Genomic DNA, 27,370 nt, shown 5'->3' on the forward strand with positions numbered 1-27,370 from the left:
GAGTTGTTAGGAGGTTTTATATTTTTTGACATTATTACTAACTCATAGATTTAAAACATATTTGAACTGTTCTAACCCATTGTAGTTGTTATCCTTACTGATGCTCAAATCGTTTCCTTTCTGGTCAGTGAGTCTCTTCAAATTTACTTCTGTGTCTTTTAGACATGACCTCAGTAGCTTTTATTTTTTTTTTTTAACAATTCAGTGGCTTTTAGCATTATTGAGTTGTACAACCAACATCACTATCTAAGTTCAGAACACTTTCATTATTCCCATGAGAAACACTCTACCCAGAGTAGTCAAATCCCATAATTCTCCCCTCTAGGCCCTGACACCATAAATCTACTTTGTCTCCATGAACTTGCCTATTCTGGATTCTTCAGATAAATAACATCTATAATATATGGTCTTTTGTGTCTGGCTTCTTTCACTTAGCATAATGTTTCAAGGTTCATCCATGTTGTATCATGAATCAGTTTTTCTTTGTTTTTTAAGGCTGAATGACATTCTACTGTATAAATATATCACTTCTGTTTATCCATTCACCAGATGATGGGCATTTAGTTTTTTGGGGGAGGCTATTATAAATAATGCTGCAGTGAATATTAAGAAGTTTTTCTGCAGATACATGTTTTCAATTCTCTTGGGTATATACCTAGAAGTAGAATTGCTGGCTCACATGTTAACTCCACATTTAACTTTTTTGAGGAAAGTGCCAAACTGTTATCCAAAGCAGCTGTACTATTTTACAACTCTGTGGTAATATTTTACAATCCTATCATGAGGGTTCTTATTTTTTTTTTACATCGTTGCTAATATTTGCTATTTTCTATCTTTTTGATAAGAGTCATTGTAGCCAACAGGAAGTGATATCTCCCTGTGGTTTTGAATTGCAATTCCTTAATGACTAATAATACTGATCATCTTTTCATGTGTTTATGGACCATCTGTATATTTTATTTGGACAAACATTCATTTAAATTATTCACCCACTTAAAAAATTGGGGTATTTATTTTTTAATTATTGAATTGTAGATATTCTTTATATATGCTAAATGCTAGACCCTCATCAGATATGATTTGCAAATGTTTCTATCATTTTGTGGGTTGTTGTTAACTTCCTTGATAGTGTTATCTGAAAAACTAGAGTTTTAAATTTTGATAAAGCACAATTTATCTTTTTGTTCCTTAGTGGCTTTTTATTTATTTATTTTACTTACTTATTTATTAATATTTATTTGGCTGCATTGGGTCTTAGTTGCAGCACGTGGGATCTTTGTTGCAACATGTAGGGTCTTTTGTTGAAGGGCAAGATTCTCTACTTGAGGCACGTGGGCTTAGTTGCCCTGCAGCATGTGGCATCTTAGTTTACCAACCAGGGATCGAACCCATGTTCCCTGCATTGCAAGGTAGATTTTAACCACTGGACCACTAGGGTAGTCCCTTCAGTGGCTTTTACCTTTAACATTATATCTCAGACACCACTGCCCAATCCAAGATCACAAAGATTTACTCCTATATTTTCTTCTAACAGTTTTAACCTCTATATTTACGTATTTGATTCACTTTGGGTTAATTTTTGTATGTGGTATAAGGCAGGGTTTTAACTTCATTCTTTTGCAGGCAGATATCCAGGTATCCTAGCACCACTTGTTAAAAGGCTATTCTTTACTCATTGCATTATTTTGGCACTCTTGTTGAAAAATCAATCAAACTCTTAATTCTATTCCATTGATCTAGATCTATCTTCACACCAATGAGTACCCTAGTGCCTTGACTACTGTAGCTTTGTAGCAAATTATTGCAAAGTCCTTCATCTTTATTCTTTTTCCAGACTGTTTTGGCTATTCTGGGTCCCTTGCATTTCCATGCAAATTTTAGAATCAGCCTGCCAATTTCTGCAAAAAATAACAGGTGAAATTTTAATAGGGATTGTGGTGAATCTTTAGATCTATTTAGGAAGTATTGCCATCTTCACAAATGTGTGTTGTCCTTTTCATTTATTTAAGTCTTCTTTAATTTCTTTCAATGGTGTATTACAGTTTTCAGTGTACAAATCTTACACTTGTTAAACTTATTCCTAAATATTTTATTCTTTTTAATATGGCTCTACCTCTTCCTATGGTTATCTGATTCTAGAGTGGAAAGAGGACAAGTCCGGCAGATCAGATCATGGCCGTGTACAGATTCAGGCAATTGCAGGTGATACTACCAGTCATTAAAATGCATAGACTAGCAGGGACTTCCGGAAAGAAAAAGACTAATTTTTTTCTTCCTGAACTTGAATACAAGATGATATAAACCACATCTAGAACCATAGGAGATGTCTGAAAATAGCTAAAAAATGAAGGCGTGTAGAGCAGATAGTAACTGGATTCTGGTAACTTGTTTGGCAAATCTTAGACTTCTCAGTTTTATGGACTACTAAATCCTCCTTCTGAGTTAAATTTTCCTTCACTTGCACCCAAAGAAATCAAGCTGGTACCTTTCCAAATATGAACAGCTCCAGAGAGAACATGTTATTAAACCTACTTCTCAGATTCCTTAGATAACCAAGGAGATTAGCATCTTGCCACAAGAATGTTAATATTGTGGGAAGTACAAATCATCAGAAAAGAAAATCAGAATCAGAGGGAAGAGATCTCTGTAATACAAGCTACAGAGAATGACAAGGATCAGAATGACCTGGCAGTGTCTGACAAAGATTTTTTGTTTTTTTCAGACTGAACTGTACTTTTATTTTAATCCATCAGCTGGCATTAAAAGGTGTTACAATAAAAAGTAAAACAGAACTCAATATTGTATTATTATATTGCTGAGGACATAGTTCCTGGTATCATACAATATTTGCTTTATCAGGACTCAAGAAACTCATTTACTTGAAATTTTAGAACCTGATAAACTGTGTTCTCAACAATTGATTTATTCTCATCACATTATAAATCTGATCAGATTTTTCTTTATACTGGCTGCAAGTTGAGAGCCAAGTTTGTGGTGGAACCCATAACTCTAAAATTTCCTTTTCACACCGTCCTAAAACTTTTTGAAACTCATATATGAACATTCCTTCTCCCAATAACATCTTAATATGCTTTTAGAATAAAGCTGAATATAAATAACTGAGGTAAATAACCTGCCTAGCATGTTGGCAAAACACCCACTGTTTGTTCTCTGTAAAATTTAGGGTTCAGTTTCCTCCGGTTACAATTAATTGGACAAGTGAAGCTGCTAACTGGCAACTAACACAATTCTTAGCTTTTTCAGAATTATACAGTATTCTCAGTTTCTGCAATTCAGAGATTAACATACAAACTTAAAACTAGACTTTTTTCTTGCTTTCAACTTCACTTGAATGTAAACGAATAATACCTTAAGTAAAAAGGCTTTCTTATCCCTTCACTTCTCCATGTTAAGAGGAAAAAAATCAAATAAATATCATCATCATCACCTAGATATGATCATTCTCAAAATTTGGTCCAAAAGCTTCATCTACAATTGAAACAGAATAGCTGGCACTGGAGAAACATATGGCATAATGATTAAACTATATTATACCCTGGACAAAAGTTTGGACTCTGACTAGATGGAGAATGTAGTCATCAAAACACTCACATGGCTGTATTTTTGATAATTCTTCCTTGGTCCATTTTCTGCCCAATGCCATGCACAACAAATACGATATGGGTAGTCTGAGACGGCTTGTCTTCTAATGTCGCTTCTTCTACATAACCTCTATGAAGTCTGGTCCCACTACTTGATGCTGTGGAAAAATTATGGTTCTAAGCTTATTACTTATTACAGAGATAGCATTTTCACTATACTGAAAAAAATAGGGGGGATAAAATTTGTAAGATATAGAATGATCACCTCTAATACAAAGTACTGAACTAGACATGACAGTGAAGCCAGAAACAATAAGGCAAAAAGAAAAAAAGATGAACTGAACACATAAAAATTAAAAATATCTCTGTAAGAAAAATATTATGAAGCAAAGATAACAGATGAATGACAAACGGGAAAACATCTTACAAAACATGACACACAGTAAGTTAATTAAAGAACTTACTAATCAAAAAGTGAAATGAATCATCCAAATAGCAAAATGGGCTCAAGGTATGATAATCCACAAAACAAAACTAATGAACAAATAAATGTGTAAGCACATCTATTATCAAAGAATTTTAAAAGATAGTAAAAAATTATCAGACAGAAAAAATTTTTGAAATAATATTTTTTGATGATGCACTCACATCTTTTCCATGTATCAGTCCCTCTCTTCTTCCTTTTAGTCAATTTTGTTTTGTTTAAAGATTTGTCTATTCTCAATGCCTCCATTTCTTCAAGTTCTACTTAAACTTCAACTCATGCCCCTTTGTCTCTGTCCCAGAAATTCATCTAAGTCACCAATGATCTACATTTCACTAAATCCAAAGAAAAATTTCAAGTCTTCACTTTTCCTGACACTGTTTCAATTGCTTGTCAATTGTCGTTCAACTGACACAATTTCAATTGCTATGTTTTATTTCACATCACTGCCTCAGGTCTGACTGCTTTTGTGCTTTGAGAAGTAAAAAAACATATTTAATAATCTTGCCAGATCATTCCTAATATATATTTATTTATTAATGAATAGATGTCAACTCAGTCACTTTAATAAAAGTTAGTTTAACAGGGTAGAAATTGTCATTAAATTTAATACATATTTAAAATATACTGAAAATAAAATCTGAATTGTCTATTTTAAATATAAGAGAAAAAGTCAGATTCCCAACATTTTGACAAACTCTAATAATATTTAACAAATACCTTTAGAAAATCCCAGTTTTTGAGTAACTGTTCTTGCAATTTTAGATGTTGTTGCATCACTATAAAGATATACTTCATCCACACTGTGCCAGTCGACGTGGTTTCGACTCAATTTGAAACTATGAATAGCTGTTACAAAAAGGAAAAATTTGAAGGTCTTCAAGACAAACTTCATTTAAGTGAAAATCATAATACACAGATTTTTTTGAATGAATATTTTAACTCAGTTCAACAAAAAACTGTTTTATTGAGACATATATTGATGTGAAACAAGTCACGGATAGGGACTTTATTTAATAAATTATTAAATGTTCTACAGGAAAAGGTAACTTGTTAGAACAACATGGAATAAAACTGGCTTAACTACCATAATTTTAACCTCTTTAGGAAATACGCTTTGATTATTAAAGAACTGCTTTCCCAGGTTATGTGATCATTCCTTAGGTCTAAGGGATATACACCTTCATGAAAGTCCTCAGTACCTTTGACACAGAAACTTAAGTTCCATTTCTTCTGTTGACTTTACTTTTTGTTCTGTGGAAACTACTCAGCATAAGATAAAACAAGATTCAGGTGAAAAAAAAATTATCTTTCAACTGGGAAGAGAATAACCTAATTTAATAGAATATAAGCTATTTTGGGAATGGATATTAAAGCCAATTATCACTGGATACTGCTCACCATAACAGAACTCCAAAGTTGAAAGAGCTTTTAAAAAGAAATCAGTTTTTTCCTACTATTATGTTCAAATTAGTATGGTTATTTCATTTCTGTAATGAGGTAAGCTTGGTGAAAATGAGCTCTAAAGAAAAAAAAAAAAGCCAAACTTATATTCTCTGGGAATAATAAACACTGTGAGGCAGGGACTATACCTTAATCACTTTGTATCACTAGTACCAAACACAGTCCAAGCATACTGTTTGACATGTATCACAAATTTAGTAATGTTTGTGGAAGCAACAGATTAAGGTAATTCTCAAAACGTGTCCACCAATTCATCTTTTGATAATTCTTATAGTCTGAAGGACTTAAACTTTTCTCTTTATCTCATATAGAGGTAAGAAAAATTCACATACCTTTATAAAACCAGCCATCTTCAAATCATTGTGCCTAATTTATTTCCTTAAAATACTCTTTAAGCAAAATATCTCCCATTATATATAAACACATAGAGGTATAAAGAAAGAGATTAAGTGACTTGCCACAAAACTAGCTAGTGACAAGAGTCTGCCTCTTCTGATTTGAAGATGGATTGAAAATAACTTCAAGCCAACAGTTGAAGGATAGAGTCCTGGTCAAGATCTAAGACCATAAGACACTTTTTGTGAAAAGGTTATTTCCTACTAGAATACAAAGAAAAGCAAATCCTTGCCAAGAAAATGTACTTTGGAGTTATGGTTAAAAATGCCATTTCAAAAATTTATCAAAATCCAATTTATATCTTCCTGACCTACCAGGACACATTACTACTAACACTGAACACAAGACCAAGATGCAATTAACATAACAAACCTGAATAATACCTCCTCTTGCAAACAAAACAAAACACAAACCCAATGTAAAAACTCAGTCTTTTAACTAAAAGAATTTTCCGTAAATAAAAAAATCTTTTGCAAGAGTTTAAGTTATTTACTTTCCTAAATCTATGTCTGATCCTTAAGTCAGTACTTTAAGCCTTTTAATCCAATGTTTCAAAACTGCAGTTTTGTTAAAACAGTTCTGAGCAACATATTCTTAAAACATTAAAACTGTAAGACCAAGATATTAACAATGTTAAGTCAACAAAATTTTGTTTCTCTCTAAACCATTCACATTGTCTTAAAACATGTTAATACTGGCAAATATCCCATTGCTGAACTATACACATGGTTCGCAAATGTTTATTCCACTTGTAATTAATACTAACCGAAATAACACACTGGATACATTTCTATAAAACTAGTAATTTCTATGCTCTAAGTACAACTGAGTGCTATAGACACAACTGAAAGCTACAAGCCAGGAATATATCTACAAGGAGAAATAAAACTACAATTACTGTACCTTGGGAACGCTTTCGTTTAAGACCTGCCGCATCTGTACTCTCCTTATATCCTCTCCATTTGAACAGAGAAGGGAGGGAGAAGGGAGGGAGGTGGTAGACAACTAAGAAAGCAAAAACACTGAGCTTCAAAGTAAATTTTAAATGAGGTTTACCATTTTGCCTTTTTGTTGCATTAACTTTAAAAAATTAGTTGTATTTGACAAACATTATTCTAAAAGCTTTATATAAATTCCAATTAAAAATCAGTACAGCAAAATATTAGTTTAATAATGTTTATCAAATATATGCTTCTACTTTTACTGAAAGTAAAAAGGCAAATGATATCTAAATATATCAGTTAAAGACACCTATATGATCACCATTTTTAACATCTTTGTAGAGATAGAATAAAAAACAAAACATGGCATTTTTGTATGCATAAGAGATTAATAAAACCACATCTTTACAATACTAAGGTTATTTACTCTCACCAAATTTGTGATTATGACACAGCCAACATCTGATGTGCAAATTGAAAATGCAATAAACAATATTAAACATCTAATGCAGCTTTCCTGAGAAGACACCATAGTACACATTCTACTAGACGCTTTCCCTCACTGAAGCGTAATAGAGCCTTCCTGTAGAAATATTCTTTTCACAACTCTATTCAACAAAGTGGTTAAAATACTTTCAAAAACGAAAAATGGAAACATGAAACTTTTCAAAAAAATTAAATTGACAGCTCTACTTTGAACTGATTTTTAGTGATAAAATAATGAAAGATTTATTAGTGACAGAATGACAAGAAAAAAAAATTATTAAAAATGTGTGCTGTGACATCTTGTAAGTATAAAACAGACAACAGAGTAAAGCCAGACACAGACTTGATATTTGGCAAATCAGTAGATCACCTCAAAGTCAACATTTTCCCTGTCAAATATTGCTAGTTATATACCAACAAATTTCTTCACATTTTTAAATAAGCAGTTATTAAAAAAAATCCATTAAGAATTAAATCTTACAATCAGTTTCTCTATAGTCCAGTTAATGAATCACAGAATCTTTATGATGTAGTTCAAATTTACATTCTAACACATTTGATTCCCTGGTAGCTCAGCTGGTAAAGAATCCACCTGCAAGAGTCTCCTGAACCAGGAGACTCTGGTTCAATTCCTGGGTTGGGAAGATCTGCTGGAGAAGGGACAGGCTACCCATTCCAGTATTCTTGGGTTTCCCTGGTGGTTCAGCTGGTTAAGAATCCGCCTGCAATGCGGGCGACCTGGGTTTGATCCCTGAGTTGGGAAGATCCCCTGGAGAAGGGAACAGCTACTCACTCCAATATTCTGGCCTGGAGAATTCCATGGACCGCATAGTCCATGGAGTCGTAAAGAGTCAGACACAACTGAGCGACTTACATACTTCACACATTCGATTTTCATCCTCCTTCTCTTCTACATTAATGTGACATCCAAAGATTAAATACTGCTCAAACACAAAAATACTTAATTTCAACTGTATAGTACTAGAAATTTTAAAAATCTTACATACAAAGTAAATTTAAAGATACATGTGATAAAGGTAATTGAGAAATGCTTATAAGGGATTTCATAACTTTATATGTAATTAGGTGATTATAAAAAATGTATAGACAAGAATTATAAGCTGAGTTGTAACATCAAGATTAGAAAAATATTTCGCTGTCACAGAGGGGTGGAAAATGACAACCAAAACAATTTTCTTCACTGAACATATTTCTTCTTTCATGTGCTTTCTGGTCAGTTACTAAGGGGTAGATGTACCACTTGCAGGAAAAAAAAATCATTAGGAAAAAGCTAACATATCCAAGTAGATCAAATCTGACATACACTTGAGACTTTACTGCTCAAACAAAACCTAGACTTATAAGTCTACTAGCAAAACTAACAATGCCCTATTTACTAAGAAATAACTAGAGGGAAACATATGGACCACCCGATCACACTTTAAAATTATGTAAACACTTTCTAGAAGCTAGTCAATATATAAAAATGAAAGCTTTTACCTAAAGGAATACTAATGTAAGGATTAACAACAAGACAAATATCCCAATATACTAAAATCAGAGAAACACTCAAAACATTTTCACAAAATTAAAGACATGCTTATTAACCTTCTCAAATTTAATTTTTGTTTTCACTTGAAAAGCATTTGCCTTGTTACAACATCCTGTAGCATGGAGAGTTTAATTTTTTTCAACCCAAAGCAAAGAATTAAGTACCACTGCAAGTAGAGACAAAAAGGGTTTACTTTCATTCCAACAAGGATCACTAAAATAAAGTTTTAGTTAAGAATTCTTACATTGTGTTAGCAAAAGTATGCACAAACTCAAAATACAACTGAAAATTCTAATTAAATGCTAACATTTAATAAAACTTTTCATTTATGTATTAAAGCATAATACACAGCAACAAAAAATATTTTAAGTACTAAGGTACAGTGTTTTCAATAAATTTCCTTACTATAATTCAAGTCTTACAGAAATGTCCTTCATTATATAATTTTGAAAGCAGAGTATCAAAAAGGAGGTTGCTGAAGATATACTACTCCCTAGGATAGAATAACTTTATAACTCTTCCCTTTGCAAAAGCTGGCAACCTGGATAATCTCAACTTCAGGGAAAGGAGGTTTGCACATCTCAAATCTGCCAACTAGAATGAGAAAACTCCTGTCAATCTTCTTGGATCTCACAGAGCTAAATACATACATTTATAAAAATTGACTGATAATGCTAGAAGATAGGAATCCTGTTAGCCATCAAAGAGGAAAAGAAAAGCTGGTGAGAAAGGGGTATTACGCCTTCCTTCCCTTTCCCCATTCTCCCCGCCTCCCTCCCCATCCTGGTCTTAGACTTTTGAAATGATATATTCAGTTTGGGATATCCTTATCCCGTGACAGGATAGGTATATAGATTACACACCAAATTGTTAAATGCTATAAATCCTTGGGGATCCACCATCACTTGTGCTGTCATAGCATCCCAACTTAGCTTGAACAGTAAAAAGTCCATTTTTTTTTTTTTAACTTTTAGCCTGTCTGTGATTTTATATTGAGTCCCTGATAGCTCAGTTGGTAAAGAATCTGCCTGCAATACAGAAGACCCCGGTTCCATTTTCCATTCCTGGGTTGGGAAGATCTACTGGAGAAAGAATAGGCTACCCACTCTAGTATTCTTGGGCTTCCCTTGTGGCTCAGCTGGTAAAGAATCTGCCTGCAAAGACGGTACCTGGGTTCGATCCCTGGGTTGGGAAGATTCCCTGGAGGAGGGAAAGGCTACCCACTCCAGTATTCTGGTCTGGAGAATTCCATGGACTCTATAGTCCATGGGGTCCCAAAGAGTAGGACACGACTGAGTGACTTTCACTTTCTTTCACTTCATGGCTCTTGTAGACACATACAGTTGGATCGTGCATTCCTAACAAATCTGTCAATTTCTGCCTTTTCATTGGAGTGTTACTTCACTTACATTTACTATAGTTTTTGATATGGGGGAATTTAGGTCTACCATTTCGCATTCATTTTCTTTGTTTATCTGTATTTCTTGTTTCTCCTTTTGTTGTTTCTTTTTTTATATATATATATTTTACTATTTTAATTTCTCTACTGGCCTTGAGAAAAAAAAAATAACATCTTTTTATTGTGGAATAATTTTCAACCTACAGAAAAGCTGCAAAAATAGTACAGAGAGTTATCACTATCATATATATCCTTCATCCAGCTTCTCCTAATGTTAGCATAACTATATAGTACAATTATCAAGCTAAGAAATTAAGGTTGGTATAATACTATCAGCTAAAATACTGACTTTATTCAGAATTTTCCAGCTTTTCTACTAAAGTTCTTTTCTGTCTTCAGATCCAATCCAAGGTACCATGTTGCATTTTGATGCTATGTTTCCTTAGTTTCCTCTAAATTGTGATAAATTTTTTAATCTTTCCTTGACTTCCATGGCTTTGACACTTAAAAAAATTTTTTTTTCAGCTTTACTGAGGTACAACTGACAAAATTATAAGAAATTTAAAGTTTACATTATGGTGATTTGACAAACACTATTAAAAGGATCCTGACTCCATCTGGTTAATTATGACCTTGACATTTCCAAAGAATACTGGTGAGTTACTTTGTAAAATGTCCCTCAATTTGAGTTTGTCTGATGTTTTCTCATAATTGGATTGAGGTTATACAGTTTTTGACCAGAGCAGTTGTAGGACTAATTCATTTAGTTCAATCATTTTTTACTGATTATTGCTTGGATAGATAAATTATAAAATGAGTGAGATACTACTCTAGCACTTTTAAGAATATACAAAGTAACTTATTTGAAGCCCTGCTTTTATTTTATGACTAAAGAGCTTCCCTGGTGGCTCAGATGGTAAAGAATCTGCCTAGTGGAGGTGATGGAATTCCAGTTGAGCTATTTCAAATCCTGAAAGATGATGCTGTGAAAGTGCTGCACTCAATATGCCAGCAACTTTGTAAAACTCAGCAGTGGCCACAGGACTGGAAAAGGTCAGTTTTCATTCCAATCCCAAAGAAACGCAATGCCAAAGAATGCTCAAACTACCGCACAATTGCACTCATCTCACATGCTAGTAAAGTAATGCTCAAAATTCTCCAAGCCAGGCTTCAGCAATACGTGAACCGTGACCTTCCAGATGTTCAAGCTGGTTTTAGAAAAGACAGAGGAACCAGAGATCAAATTGCCAACATCTGCTGGATCATCGATTTCTGCTTTATTGACTATGTCAAAGCCTTTGACTGTGTGGATCACAATAAACTGTGGAAAATTCTGAAGGAGATGGGAATACCAGACCACCTGACCTGTCTCTTGAGAAACCTGTATGCAGGTCAGGAAGCAACAGTTAGAACTGGACATGGAACAACAGACTAGTTCCAAATAGGAAAAGGAGTACGTCAAGGCTGTATATTGTCACCCTGCTTATTTAACTGATATGCAGAGTACATCATGAGAAACGCTGGGCTGGAAGAAACACAAGCTGGAATCAAGATTGCCGGGAGAAATATCCATAACCTCAGATATGCAGATGACACCACCCTTATGGCAGAAAGTGAAGAGGAACTAAAAAGCCTCTTGATGAAAGAGGAGAGTGAAAAAGTTGGCTTAAAGCTCAACATTCAGAAAACAAAGATCATGGCACCTGGTCCCATCACTTTATGGCAAATAGATGGGGAAACAGTGGAAACAGTGGCTGACTTTATTTTTTGGGGCTCCAAAATCACCGCAGATGGTGACTGCAGCCATGAAATTAAAAGACGCTTACTCCTTGGAAGGAAAGTTATGACCAACCTAGATAGCACATTAAAAAGCAGAGACATTACTTTGCCAACAAAGGTCCGTCTAGTCAAAGCTATGGTTTTTCCAGTGGTCATGTATGGATGTGAGAGTTGGACTGTGAAGAAAGCTGAGTGCTGAAGAATTGATGTATTTGAACTGTGGTGTTGGAGAAGACTCTTGAGAGTCCCTTGGACAGCAAGGAGATCTAACCAGTCCATTTAAAGGAAAACAGTCCTGAATATTCATTGGAAGAACTGATGCTGAAGCTGAAACTCCAATACTTTGGCCACCTGATGGGAAGAGCTGACTCATTTGAAAAGACCCTGATGTTGGGAAAGATTTGAGGGCAGGAGGAGAAGGGGACGACATAGGATGAGATGGTTGGATGGCATCAGTGACTCAATGGACATGGGTTTGGGTGGACTCTGGGAGTTGGTGATGGACAGGGAGGCCTGGCGTGCTGGCGTTCATGGGGTCCCAAAGAGTTGGACAAGACTGAGCGACTGAACTGAACTGAACTGAGCAACTTTCACTTTCACTTCAAGGCAAGAACTCTTAAGTTTCTTAGGAATTCCCTAGAGAACTTAAAAAGAGTTTCTGAATAAGTTTGTTTTTTTTTAAATTTTAAATTATTAAATATGACACTTTCTCAGAAAGCATCATTTGAGTAACTCCATTGCACTGTGATTGCCAATTCTATTTTACAACTCTTTTTCAAGAATATATAATATATGCACTGTTTACTTTGTTATCTTGGATTTATTCTTTGTAACTTCTCATCTGCAGGTTTTGTCATCCCCAGTGGTTTAAAACTCCTTGAAGGACAAAACCCTGTGTTTCTTTCACAAAAGTAACAAGCATAGTACTATTTGTACAAAGAATATTCAAAATCTTCTAGCAATATGAAGAGTCAAGGCTTTACTTAGGTACAATGAGAAAATTTAAGTGGAAAAACTATTTTCCCCCTAAAATTAATAAAATAGGAAATTTCAGAAGCTTGAAGGTAAGAAGCAAAATAATCAAAAGATAATATTTTTTAATCTTTGTATTGCAAATTTGAGTTATTTTTCCAACAACCTAGCTTTTTGGACAGCAAACGTTCTTTCCTCAAGACCAGTGATAATTTTCAAATGTACTACCGAATCTCCCATAATCTTCAAAGTCAAAAGTCACATTTTAATACATAAACGTATGTTTTGCATAATACTCAATAACAAAATGGCTGGAAATTCATGACAGCAGTACATATAATGAATTGAACTTTGTTGATAATAAAACATCCTGATGTTTTATGTCACAGTATTTTTAGAAAATCAATTTTTCTCCTAATGAACCTCAAAAGATCATCAATTTGAAAGATTACAATACAAAAGTATTGTATAGTTTAACAATTTTCTGTTATTACTAATTAGAATTTTACCACCCAATCTGTATCTTTAAAGCTTTCAAAAAATACAGTAATATCCTAGATTGACAAGCTCAAAGACATGCTAAAAAATTTACTCATACAAATAAACCATGTTCTTTTATCAGACTTATTTAAATGACTGGCTCATAAAATTAGAGCACTTTGAAGAAAATCTGAGTGTGCTGCTCCATTTAACATTTCAGATTCCAAGTAGATGGGATCTAGAGATGAAACAGAGCTAATGACTAACTTCCACAGGGCAAATTAGAAAGTGGAAAAGAAATGCTTTGAACGTAGTATGAGAAAGGGAGACAATATACTAATTTTTATTTTTCATTTTCATCCTTTTCCCCCTTGAAGCTCTTGGGTTTTTTCCATGCATTAATAGTAAAGAATCTGGGAGGATAAACTGGGTTTGTTAAGGTGATTTGCCATTTTTGAGAGAAGACTTAAGGAGAATTAATAGAAAGGAAAAAATCCAGAATTCAGTCTTTTCCAACAGATATGAAATTATGAAAAAAGTTCAGCCTTTCAAATACTATGAAGTAGGCTTTTGTGTTTATTTAGAGTGGTGATGAGAAGTTCCAAAACATGTCAGTCACCAATAAAAGATCAGACATATACAAAATTTGCTATTTGTGCTTTAATCAACGTATTGCCTTTATGGCAGTCTTCAGGAATGTAGACACAGGTCTGCTTTATAGACTCTGAGCTCTTCTTATATATTGATATTTATGAACCTTGAGCTTGAATTTTACAGTGAAATAAGAACATATTTGACTCTAGGGATTAGGAAAATGAAATATTTAAAATTCCTAGAGTATGGTACCTGGCACATAATAGACATTTCTTAGATTTAATTACCGATTTACTGAGAAGCCACCATTTTCCTCAGTTATGTAGAGTTTTAAAGATATAAAAAACACCCAATTTTAAGCTTATTGTTAATGGACGTGAGTTTGAGCAAGCTCTGGGAGATGGTGAAAGACAGGGAAGCCTGGCATGCTGCAATCCATGGGGTTGCAAAGAGTTGGACATGACTGAGTGACTGAACTGAACTGATGTTATATAAACAATTGCTTCCAATTACATAATTCATTTCTTCCAAGCTGCATCCTGTGAATTACTTGATCAATAATTGAATTTTTCTGCTTTATAGATGTTTTACAAGGGGAGGGAGAAAAATCACTAATTCATAGTCTAATTCACTCGCTTGAGTAGGGCTTGCCAAGAAACTCCCCAAACAAAGGCAAACATGGATGAAGAAACACTTTTAGGGAAAAAAAGAGAAATCTACAAATTCTAATCTACCTATACTGTTATACTCACCAGAATAGTTGATCCCACTGCCTGCAGTAAATGAACAATAGAAGTATTTTTAACTTGACCACACATTTTGAATTTTACTCAAGATCAGACACATAATGAAACATGATAATCTTGGCTAGTATGTAAGTATTTTAAACTATTGCCAAAAAAAAAGAAAAATCCAAATGCTGAATAAGGAAATATAAGGAGTAGATTGTTTCAAATTAAAAACTGATATGGTTATCAATATCAAGACAGCTAGACAGGACTTACACAAAGGAAATTAAAGCTTTTTTAAACTTCAGGAGAACCAACATTAAAATATTAGCAAAACTACTCTTTCAATAGAATAACAAGGGATTTTTTTATAAGTTCAATTTTCTTTGATAACTAAAAAGCTATTCAAAAGGACTAATTCATAAAGCATATTACAACAATTTGTACATTTATGGTAAATCATGTTAGTGTCATATCAGTGAAAGTACATATTAAATAAAATAAAAATGGAAATAGTTCAGAAATTTATAGCAGTTTTTAAGTTCTAAAATAACAATCAAATGTTTGAAATAATCAGAAATCGTATAAATTTTAACACTTTTGAATTACTATTTCAAACTTAGGAGCCACTCTAAGCTTTATCAATAACTTACTTGTTACAAAACATATTAAATGCATTAATTGGTCTTACCATCTTTTCCATCTATGGGTTTCGACACTTCAATATCAAAACTTTCCTGCATCTGCTGACCTCTAAAACGGCTAAGATGTTCTTGCTCAATTAAATTACTTTCTTCTTCTTCTAGTGGCTGCCAGGTACCATCAATAAACCACTGTCCACGCATTACTGGTATTTTATCAGACTCTGAAAAGAGAAACCACAGAATTATATGTTTTATGATCCAACCTCCCAAGAAGTAACATACTAACTACAAGTTTATATTTTGCTACTGCTATGGCAAAAACAGACTTTTGTGACCCAATAGAGTCATTTAAAGTTTTAAATTTCAGATTTCAAGCCACAGTATATAATTTTTTTACAACATAGAATTTTACTTGTATTAAATGGTATACATAAAAGTTACCTGATGTTAGAAAGGGAGAGGAGCAGTTATCTATATAACTGAGGCCCCAAGTAACCAAATCAGTAGGCTAAGCTGTTGACAAACTTCATGCAAGACTAGCAATAATTCAAAAGTCTTAGAAAATACTGAGATAAATTCCCACAAATAGTTTGGAAATAGTGTATTGTAGTAGTGTGGTACATTCTTTAGGGCTGCTTTGGAGATCAAGGGCTCCCAGTGAGTATACAGAAACAAGTGAAACCTTTAATTACAGTAAATTCCTCACCCATTTCAGGAAAAATTGAGAATTTTTTTTTTTAAAAAACTGAACTTTTTTTGATTAAACACTATCTCCAAAACTTAATACTTTTAGTTGCTATTTATAAACCATGACTGTCATCTAAGTTATCCTGAATTCTTTAAAATTAAAAAAAAAACCCATAATGCAAAGCAAAACAACAAAAGCCTAAAAATAAAAACAGTTGGTGGTTTAACTACACATAGAGAAATTACTTCAAGTGGATTCAAAACACAGTAACTTGTACATATACTAGGATATACCCTACGGACAAAAGGAACTGCAAATATATCTTCAACTTTTTGCAGTAGCTGTACTAATTGCTAACGATTATAATAATATTGGTATTAATTTCAAAGTGAAGGTATTAAGATGAATAATTAATTTTGTTAATATCATTAGAAACTAAGATTTTTTAGCACAAGTAAAAAGAGATACAAATGTAAAAGTGAAAGAAATAAACCTGTATTTTAAATTTCAACTAAAAATGTCAGCATGAAATAACGATGTATATTTTCTCTTTTTTAAACAAAAGATATCCTAATCTTTGTGTACTGAAAAGACCTAGAAAGAAAGACCAACCCTGTGTAAGTGAGCAATCCTGATATAAAGATTGCGATCTCTAAATATCATTTCCCATTCCCATTAAAAGAAACCAATGGCCAATTCCTACTTTGAAACAGAAAATTTACTAGATGATCCTGAATCACTTATACCAGACTTGCACTGATGTATTTAAAATCTATTATGTGTTTCTATTTTTTTCTTGCATTATCCTTTATTCTGCTGTAGCAATTCTGTGATAGTCAGGTGTTTGCTGTATTTGGTGGATATTCAAAAATGTAAATTCATTGAGAATTATGGGGTTTTAACATTATAAAGCACACTGCTGTGTTTGATGATTTTTTTTTGGTACTAGATTCTACTTTGTCTATCAAGATTACAACAACTGCTTTCTTATTGTTTCCATATTCCTCTGATGTTTTTACACATCTCTTTATTTTTAAACTTTTTCACTGTTTTAGACGTGTTTTTCTTTTGACAGGTGAGTTAAGCCCACTTATGCTTATTGATATACCTGGTATGTTTGAAATATTCTTCTATAATCACCGTTTTTATTATTTCTACTCTTTCTACAGTTGATTTTTGCTTTTCAAAAAAGTCTTCCTTTGGTATTTAGGAATATTTGCATTTTTGGTTCTAGTGGTGACTTTCACACATTCATCTGTGTATTTATGTATTTTAGAGTCCTAAATCTCTTTTCTGTTTACTTAAACTTTTACTATGTGGTCTGCCCATTTTAAATGGTATCCAAAATTCCCACTTACTATTTACAATAGGGCGTGATCTTATTCTATTTTTCCTTTGTCTCCAGACTCACTTACATGTAACAATTGTACCCATATCCCCACCACTGTTTTAGTCTTGGATCTATAATCTATTAAATTCTCATTGTTTTTCCATAGCCTTGATACTTGAAGGACAGGTTGGCAAGCTTAAATTGTGCTTCCTTGAGTTTTAAAAAATGCTGTTTTACTGCAGCCTTCCTTTGTGTATCATTTCTAGAGAAGTCAGATGCAAATCTAATTTTTAAATTAGTAATGTGATTTTTTCCCCCCACCAAGGGTCCAGGAAAAAATTTACCTTCAAAATCTAAAACAGTTTTTCTCGTCTCTAAAATCTAACAGTCTATGTCTCAGAGTTCATTGTTTTGGATCTATCTGCCAAGGTTCAGTTCAGTACAGTCGCTCAGTCGTGTCTGACTCTTTGCAACCCCATGAACTGCAGCATGCCAGGCCTCTCTGTCCATCACCAACTCCCGGAGTCCACCCAAACCCATGTCCATCGAGTCGGTGATGCCATCCAACCATCTCATCCTCTGTCGTCCCCTTCTCCTCCTGCCCCCAATCCTACCCAGCGTTAGGGTCTTTTCCAATGAGTCAACTCTTCACATGAGGTGCCCAAAGTATTGGAGTTTCAGCTTCAACATCAGTCCTTCCAAAGAACACCCAGGACTGATCTCCTTTAGGATAGACTGATTGGATCTCCTTGCAGTCCAAGGGACTCTCAAGAGTCTTCTCCAACACCACAGGTCAAAAGCATCAATTCTGCAGTGCTCAGCTTTCTTCACTGTCCAAATCTCACATCCATACATGACTACTGGAAAAACCATAGCCTTGACTAGACGGACTTTTGTTGGCAAAGTAATGTCTCTGCTTTTAAATATGCTATCTAGGTTGGCCATAACCTTCCTTCCAAGGAGTAAGCGTCTTTTAATTTCATGGCTACAGTCACCATCTGCAGTGATTTTGGAGCCCAAAAAATAAAGTCTGACACTGTTTCCACTGTTTCCCCATCCATTTCCCATGAAGTGATGGGACCAGATGCCATGATCTTAGTTTTCTGAACGTTGAGCTTTAAGCCAACTTTTTCATTCTCCTCTTTCACTTTCATCAAGAGGCTCTTTAGTTATTCACTTTCTGCCATAAGGGTGGTGTCATCTGCATATCTGAGGTTATGGATATTTCTCCTGGCAATCTTGATTCCAGCTTGTGTTTCTTCCAGCCCAGCGTTGCTCATGATGTACTCTGCATTATCAGTTAAATAAGCAGGATGACAATATACAGCCTTGACGTACTCTTTTTCCTATTTGGAACCAGTCTGTTGTTCCATGTCCAGTTCTAACTGTTGCTTCCTGACCTGCATACAGGTTTCTCAAGAGACAGGTCAGATGGTCTGGTATCCCATCTCTTTCAGAATTTCCACAGTTTATTGTGATCCACACAGTCAAAGGCTTTGGCATAGTCAATAAAGCAGAAATAGATGTTTTTCTGGAACTCTCTTGCTTTTTCGATCATCCAGCGGATGTTGGCAACTTGATCTCTGGTTCCTCTGCCTTTTCTAAAACCAGCTTGAACATCTGGAAGGTCACGGTTCACATATTGCTGAAGCCTGGCTTGGAGAATTTTGAGCATTACTTTACTAGCATGTGAGATGAGTGCAATTGTGTGGTAGTTTGAGCATTCTTTGGCATTGCCTTTCTTTGGGATTGGAACGAAAACTGACCTTTTCCAGTCCTGTGGCCTCTGCTGAGTTTTCCAAATTTGCTGGCATATGGAGTGCAGCACTTTCACAGCATCATCTTTCAGGATTTGAAATAGCTCAACTGGAATTCCATCACCTCCACTAGCTTTGTTCGTAGTGATGCTTTCTAAGGCCCACTTGACTTCACATTCCAGGACGTCTGGCTCTAGGTGAGTGATCACACCATCGTGATTATCTGGGTCATGAAGATCTTTTTTGTACAGTTCTTCTGTGTATTCTTGCCACCTCTTTTTAATATCTCTGCTTCCATTAGGTCCATACCATTTCTGTCCTTTATCGAGCCTATCTTTGCATGAAATGTTCCTTTGGTATCTCTAATTTTCTTGAAGAGCTCTCTAGTCTTTCCCAATCTGTTGTTTTCCTCTATTTCTTTGCATTGATCACTGAGGAAGTCTTTCTTATCTCTCCTTGCTATTCTTTGGAACTCTGCTTTCAGTTGGGAATATCTTTCCTTTTCTCCTTTGCTTTTCGCTTCTCTTCTCTTCCCAGCTATCTTTAAGGCCTCCTCAGACAGCCATTCTGCTTTTTTGCATTTCTTTTCCATGGGGATGGTCTTGATCCCTGTCTCCTGTACAATGTCACGAACCTCTCTCCATAGTTCATCAGGCACTCTGTCTATCAGGTCTAGACCCTTAAATCTATTTGTCACTTCCACTGTATACTCAGATGGGATTTGATCTAGGTCATACCTGAATGGACTAGTGGTTTTCCCTACTTTCTTCAATTTAAGTCTGAATTTGGCAATAAGCAGTTCATGATCTGAGCCACAGTCTGCTCCCAGTCTTGTTTTTGCTGACTGTATAGAGCTTCTCCATCGTCGGCTGCAAAGAATATAATCAATCTGATTTCAGTGTTGACCATCTGGTGATGTCCACATGTAGAGTCTTCTCTTGTGTTGTTGGAGGAGCGTGTTTGCTATTACCAGCATGTTCTCTTGGCAAAACTCTATTAGCCTTTGCCCTGCTTCATTCTGTACTCCAAGGCCAAATTTGCCTGTTACACCAGGTGTTTCTTGACTTCCTACTTTTGCATTCCAGTCCCCTATAATGAAAAGGACATCTTTTTTGGGTGTTAGTTCTAGAAGGTCTTGTAGGTCTTCATATGTGCGTCCTTTTAATGATTTCAGTTTTCCTCTTATTTCTTAAAAGTTTCCTTGGACTATGGTTTAATAATTAGTTTTGTTCCACTGATTTCTTCTGCAGTCAATCCAGTTATAAATACGTTGGGGATTCCTTTGCCTATATTGTATTTTAACCACTTTCTCTCTGAAGCTTTTCACTTCTTTCATCTCATTTTCATTCTTTTGGTTGTTTTCCTTTCTTTCATCAGTGCCCCTTACATCAACATTACTTTCATCAATGTCCCTATTAGTATGCCCATAAATTTCAGAATATTTGGTTGGAGTGTTACACATACAGTTTCTCTTGTTTCGTGTTTGCTTTTTGGGGAAGAACTATAATCAGTGGGAATGTACTGATTCACATTTTCTGCATTCCTCTTGCAGTAGCTTCATATGGCATTTATTTCTGTTCATGAGTATTTTAGGGACAGACTTCTTAGTTTCAGAGTGTCTGCTGCTGCATATTATTAAGAGCAGTTCCTACAGTGGTGGTAGAGGTGGTAGCGGTAAGTGAAGACTGGACTGACTGGTGTTTCTTGTTTTTCTTTCATTTCTCCAGGACCCTTCATTTTCTCCTTACTTCTTTCCTCTTATTGTCATGGCTCCCAAGAGCGGTATCCTTTTTCTCCTCTCCCACCAGCAATGTTTCTCTGATGCTGCTATTTCTGTCCCTCTCACTTTCACACCCTCCCTACAGTTAGTGTTATTAATTACCAAGCCTCAAGTCTGCGGCCATATTTTGCTTGTTGTGTGGGGCACATTTTCTTTCTGTGAGTGGTTTTCTGCTTCATTTTAACCTCTCATCTTCTCTCTTCTTTCACTGTCTCTTAAAAAGCAGAGACTCTGCCAACAAAGGTCTATATAGTCAAAGCTATGGTTTTTCCAGTAGTCATGTATTGGAAGTGAGAGTTGGACTGTAAAGAAAGCAGAGTGCTGAAGAATTGATGCTTCTGAACTGTGGTATTGGAGAAGACTCTTGAGAGTCCCTTGGATTGCATGCAAGGAGATCAAACCAGTCCCTCCTGAAGGAAATCAGTCCTGAACATTCACTGGAAGGACTGATGCTGAAGCTGAAACTCCAACACTTTGGCTACCTGATGCAAAGAACTGACTCAGTGGAAAAGACCCTGATGCTGGGAAAGATTGAAGACAGGAGAAGGGGAGGACAGGGGATGAGATGGTTGGATGGCATCACTGACTCGATGGACACGAGTTTGAGCAAGCTCCGGGAGTTGGTGATGGACAGGGAAGCCTGGCGTACTGCAGTCCATGGGCCCACAAAGATTCAGACACGACTGAGCGACTGAACTGAACTGAACTGATAATGTTTGGTATGTCTATATATACATGGTTTTAATTTTATATTGGGGCTTCCAGATGGCACTAGTGGTAAAGAATCTACATGCCAATGTAGCAAACACAAAAGATGGACATGACAGAGAGACTGAACTGAACTAAGCCTCTCCTTGCCCCACCCTCCAGATTCAGAGGTTTATAGCAGTAACAAGAGCTGTTGTAACTTGCTGTTTCCTTACTTACAGCTAACTTAAAATTTATGGTATTGTCCACCCTGTAGTAATGTTGGATGTGTCACCTATGTATGGTTTAAATGTATGTGGCTTTTGGGGAAAATGTGTGGAGATTAACGTTTGGACAGCTTCCATTATCCTCCAGATCCAAAAGCTCATCTCACTTAATCTTAAAGATAGCAATGACTTCCCCAGTTTTACAAATGCGTAAAATGAGTCTTAGTGAACCTAAATAATTTGCTTAGAGGCACACTGTTAAGTATTATGAAAACCAAGATTCCAATCAACGTTTGATTCCAAAGTTCATTCAAATTCTCTACCACACAATGCAACCTATGTACTTAAACAGGAAAAGTCCCTTTTTAGCTCTTTCTCCAAGAAATACAGGCTATTCAGCTGTAATTTTAAAAGAAATAATTTGGGAAATTTTACACTGCCAGGCTATAATGAGACTTACAAACCAGAGCCAAGCATGCTTCTCCATAAAAACCATGGAAGTTAAAAGCCAGAGTCAAAAACAGTAAAACAAATTTTAGCACACATCTACACTCCCAAATCTTTTCCCCTCTTAAGCCTAATAAATCCAAGTATTTATTCTTTTGGATAGATATTTTGGGAGCTTTACACCTAAGCTTTAAATTCCACCAATATGTGGTCAAGTACTACATCTTTTTGGTTCAGGCCTGTCTCAAACTCTAAACCCAAACATTCAACTGCCAATTAAATGACTCCTAGTAGAACAATTAATAGGTAACAGAATCACAAAAAGCCATGGGACACACAAAGTTCCTGGAAGAAACAAAACAGAATACAAATCTGTTATTCCATCTATATTTCGTACCATGACAAGTGGTGTGCTGACAGTATTTAGCAGGTCACCCAAGACAGAAATCTGGGATCATCCAAGATGTCTCCTCTTTATATGTGTCTTACAACTATGACTGGACACAAAATGAGTGCTATTTATCTTCTAAGTCACCCTCAAATTCACCTTTACTCATCAGGTTTTGGGGTGGTGGTACTACTGGTACCTAGGCCAGGGGATGTTGCTAAAGAGAACAGCTACCCCCACCCCAAGCCACAACAATGAATTATCTGGCCTAAAATGTCAATAATGCTGAGATTGAGAAACTCTGGCCTAGCAGTACTTTTTAAAACCTAAAAACACATGCATCTTTTATAGATCAATTATAGAAATACACTTTATAGAAACTCTTACAAAAATGCCTAAAGATATACTACAAAGGCATTTATCTCATTTTATAATAGAAAACAAATAAAATCAAACAAAATGACGTATAATTTCTACCAACAGATGACTGAATATATAAATGATGCTTGGCACAGTAGGTACTAAAAATATTCATTAAATATATCAAAATATGAATGGATAATAATCCATAGTGAAATAATGTTCAGAAGACATGGAATAATGTTTAAAATGAAAAATTAAATCATAATACATGTATATATATTTGTGCATGTGCATATACAGTTATAAATAGTATAATCCTGTTTTATAAAAATATACATCGGTATATGTACTGAAAATAAGTGGAGAAAAATACCCTAAGCTATTATTAACAGGTATCTTGGGGAGGTGGGACTATAAGAACTTTCTCCTTCTACATTATAAATGTCGATAATGTTTGGAGTCAGATATGCAGATGACACCACGCTTATGGCAGAACATGAAGAACTTGATGAAAGTGAAAGAGGAGAGTGAAAAAGCTGGCTTAGAACTCAACATTCAAAAAATGAAGATCATGCCATCTGGTCCCATCACTTCATGGCAAACAGATGAAGAAACAATGGAAACAGTGACAGATTTTATTTTTGGGGGGCTCCAAAATCACTGAAGATGGTGACTACAGCCATGAAATTAAAAGATGCATGCTCCTTGGAAGAAAAGCTATGACCAATCTAGACAGCATTTATAAAGCAGAGGCAAATACTTTGCCAATGAAGGTCTGTATAGTCAAAGCTATGGTTTTTCCAGTAGTTATGTACAGGTGTGAGAGTTGGACTATGAAGAGAGCTGAGAGCCGAAGAATTGATGCTTTTGAACTGTGGTGTTGGAGAAGACTCTTGAGAGTCCCTTGGACTGCAAGGAGATCAAACCAGTCAATCTTGAAGGAAATCAGTCCTGAATATTCATTGGAAGGACTGATGCTGAAGCTGAAACTCCAACACTTTGGCTACCTGATGCGAAGAACTGACTCACTGGAAAAGTCCCTGATGCTGGTAAAGACTGAAGACAGGAGAAGGAGACGACAGAGGATGAGATGGTTGGATGGCATCATTGACTCGATAGACATGAGTTTGAGCAAGCTCTGGGAGTTGATGACTGCAGCCTGGCGTGCTGCAGTCCATGGGGTCACAAAGAGTTGGACACAACTGACCGACTGAAATGAACTGATAATGTTTGGCATGTCTATATATACATGGTTTTAGTTTTATATCGGGGCTTCCCAGATGGCGCTAGTGGTAAAGAATACACTTGCCAGTGCAGCAGACGAAAGATGTGGGTTCAATCCCTGGGTTGGGAAGATCCCCTGGAGTAGGAATCCCACTTCAGTATTCTTGCTTGGGAATTCCATGGACAGAGGAGCCTGGCGGGGTACAGTCCATGGGGCTGCAGAGTTGGACACGATTGAGCATGCACAGTTTTATATTCAGTGTGATTAATCTTTTTAATTTTTTTTAAAATTTACTTATTTATATTTATTTTTGGCTGTGCTGGGTCTTTGTTGCTTTGTATGGGCTTTCTCTAGTTGCAGCAAGCAGGGGCTACTCTAGTTGTGATGTTCAGGCTTCTCATTGCAGTGGCTTTTCTTATTGCAGAGCATGGGCTCTAGGGCACGTGGGCTCAGTAGTTGCAACATGCAAGCTCTACAGTTTGAGTTCAGTAGTTGTGGCATATGGGCATAGTTGCCCCATGGCACGTGGAATCTTCCCAGACCAGGGATTGAACCTATGTCCCCTGCATTGACAGGAGGATTCTTAACCACTGGACCACTAGGGAAGTCCTGGTGTGGTTAATCTTATTTATCAACTTGACTGGGCCAAAAGGTATCCAGATATTTGGTCAAACTTTCTGGGTGTTTCTGTGAAGGTGTTTTAGTTTTCATTTATATTTCATATTCGAGTACAGTTTGTTAGCACTGTTGTGATAGTTTCAGGTGTATAACAAAGTGATTCAGTTATACATACACATCTATCCTTTTATAAATTCTTTTCCCATTTAGTTTATTACAGAATATTGCGCAGATTTCCCTGTGCTACACAGTAGGTCCTTGCTGGTTATCTGTCTTAAATATAGCAGTGTGTACATGTCAATGTGAGGATGCTTTTGGGTGAGATTAACATTTAAATCCATAGACTTGAGGAAAGGAGACTGACCTTCATAATGTGGGTAGGCGGCCTCATTCAGTCAGTTGAAGGCCTGATTAGAACAAAAGGCTGACTCTCCCTCAAATAAGAATGAATTCTATCTGACAGCCACCAAGCTGGAATACTAAGTTCTTCTTTTTGGTGATCTTTGAACAGGGACACTGGCTCTTCCTGGTTTTAACAGTGGTCAGCTGCCCTATGGATTTGAATTGGGACATCGCTGCAGATTCTAGACTTGCCAACTTCCTTAATTATATGAGCTGATTCCTTATAATCTCTTTTATTCTCAGGAGAATCCTTATATATTCAGCAAAAAAAAAAAAAAAAAATCACATATTTTGGAAGAAACTGCTAGATGCCTATCCTATATCTATTCTCTCTCTCTTCCTTATAGTAGAACACCAACTTATCCAGGGCAGTAGTATGCTCAATAAAAAGACCATTTCTAGTCTTCTTGGGCAACCGGGTTTGGTCATGTGATTGAATCTGGGTGATAGGATACAGCAGAGTTTACTGGTGGTACAGCTCTTTGACCTTCCCCTCTTACCTTTTCTGCTTCCTATGTCTTGAGCTCCTGAAACTCTCTTAGATCAAGTCACAACGAACGAAAAGCTGAATAGCAGAAGGGACCTCCATTCCCGATTACAGTGGAGCTGCCACACAGCTCCGAACTCTAAATATCTATACTTCTTTTAGGTATAGACTCTGTTTTAGAGAAACGGACCCTTTTGTGTTTAAAGCCACTGTTATTCTGGCTTTTAAAAATCATAAGCAGTAGAATCTCATGCTGATAGGGACTTGCATAGGTATATACTTAAAATGTCACTTCACTTTGTAGTTAATGGAATAGAAAGACCTAGATACATAGCCAGGGACCAGAGACAAATTTTTCAAAGGGCTAATGGATTAATACGCTATAACTAGATTAACAAAGTTGTTATGTTTCATTTATAACAACACTCATCAAGAGTCAATTTAAACTTAATATAAAGACTAGTACTTATCATGACCACTTGCCTGGAAGAAAACAACCAGGTAATTATAACTCTTAGGCAAATCATGATAAAAGGCGGGCCTTTACTGGAATCAAAAGAAAAAATGTGGGTCTTCCTTGACAAGAAAACAACTGCAAGGTGCATTTTCCACTATGAACACTTCCTTCATTAAGCAAGACTGAGTGGCTCTCATGTGTGGGTAGAGGAATTCTGGCAATAAACATTTTATGTATTAAAAAGCTATACTTATACCAGAAGGCAGAGGGAACAATTATAAGATTCCTAAAGGACTATTTTCAAGACCTATTTCAACCCATACTGTACTCTGCAATGTATGATACACACAGAGAGAAAGTCTTGGCACTTTTTCTCCAGCTTAGCTATGTCCTTACAGCTTTACCCACTTAGGGTCCAAAGCATGCCTATAGTTCACAACTCTAGAAACTTCCAGGGAAAATTTGACCACACAGAACTTAAAGAGGAAGGAGGTCACAGAGTAAGGGAAAACAGGAATGGCAGAGTGCTGCTATTCAGTGGAAGAAGAGATAAGCAAGGATGAGAAAAATAAGAAAAGTAGAAGACACAAAGAAAAGTGAAGGAGATATGAGAGACGAGGCTAGAAAACGAAGAGGTGGAAGATTAAGAAAAATACGTTGTCATTTAGTAAGGCTTGTTGTAAACCTACTATCCAGTACTATACACTCTGAATGTACTTTTCATAGAATTAATGCTGTAAATGATAGCTAGGGTCCCAGATCAACCCCACAGAGGCCCACTTAAACCATTATGTGGCTAACATATTGATGAACTACTTCTACCAAACTGTCCTTTATAACAGAAGAGGAAGGGGTTTCTCTCTGGTTCCAGTGTGCTCACCTTTTGAATTCTTGCAGTGTGTGAATTTTATTTTTTAGCAGCGCCCAGGTGCTAACAGCAGTGGCACCTTCCCACGGTCAGCTTCACCCAGGACCACAACTCTCCAGATAGTT

The 27,370-nt window shown here is 35.7% G+C and overlaps 1 protein-coding gene across 8 annotated transcripts in view; it reads right to left on the reverse strand.

Moving 5' to 3' along the window:
• DDHD1 (DDHD domain containing 1) overlaps nucleotides 1-27,370 on the reverse strand; it is a 70,601-nt gene that overhangs the window by 34,485 nt on the left and 8,746 nt on the right. For 4 of the 8 annotated variants that reach the window (XR_014059989.1, XM_081511598.1, XM_081511596.1 and 1 more), the window contains exons 2-4: nucleotides 15,569-15,742; nucleotides 4,807-4,935; nucleotides 3,613-3,760 (exon numbers count right to left, since the gene is read on the reverse strand). Coding sequence is in view for 7 of the 8 variants with exons in the window: in XM_081511598.1 (XP_081367724.1) it covers nucleotides 3,613-3,760; nucleotides 4,807-4,935; nucleotides 15,569-15,742 (451 nt within the window). In the remaining variant the exon portion in view is untranslated. Of the gene's footprint in view, nucleotides 1-3,612; nucleotides 3,761-4,806; nucleotides 4,936-6,849; nucleotides 6,952-14,901; nucleotides 14,923-15,568; nucleotides 15,743-27,370 lie in introns of all 8 variants that reach the window. The other 4 variants (XM_081511595.1, XM_081511593.1, XM_081511597.1 and 1 more) reach the window with 2 other exon arrangements.

Source organism: Giraffa tippelskirchi, chromosome 7 (assembly GCF_054371585.1).
Source record: "Giraffa tippelskirchi isolate mGirTip1 chromosome 7, T2T-mGirTip1v1.2.pri, whole genome shotgun sequence".
NCBI lineage: Eukaryota > Metazoa > Chordata > Mammalia > Artiodactyla > Giraffidae > Giraffa > Giraffa tippelskirchi.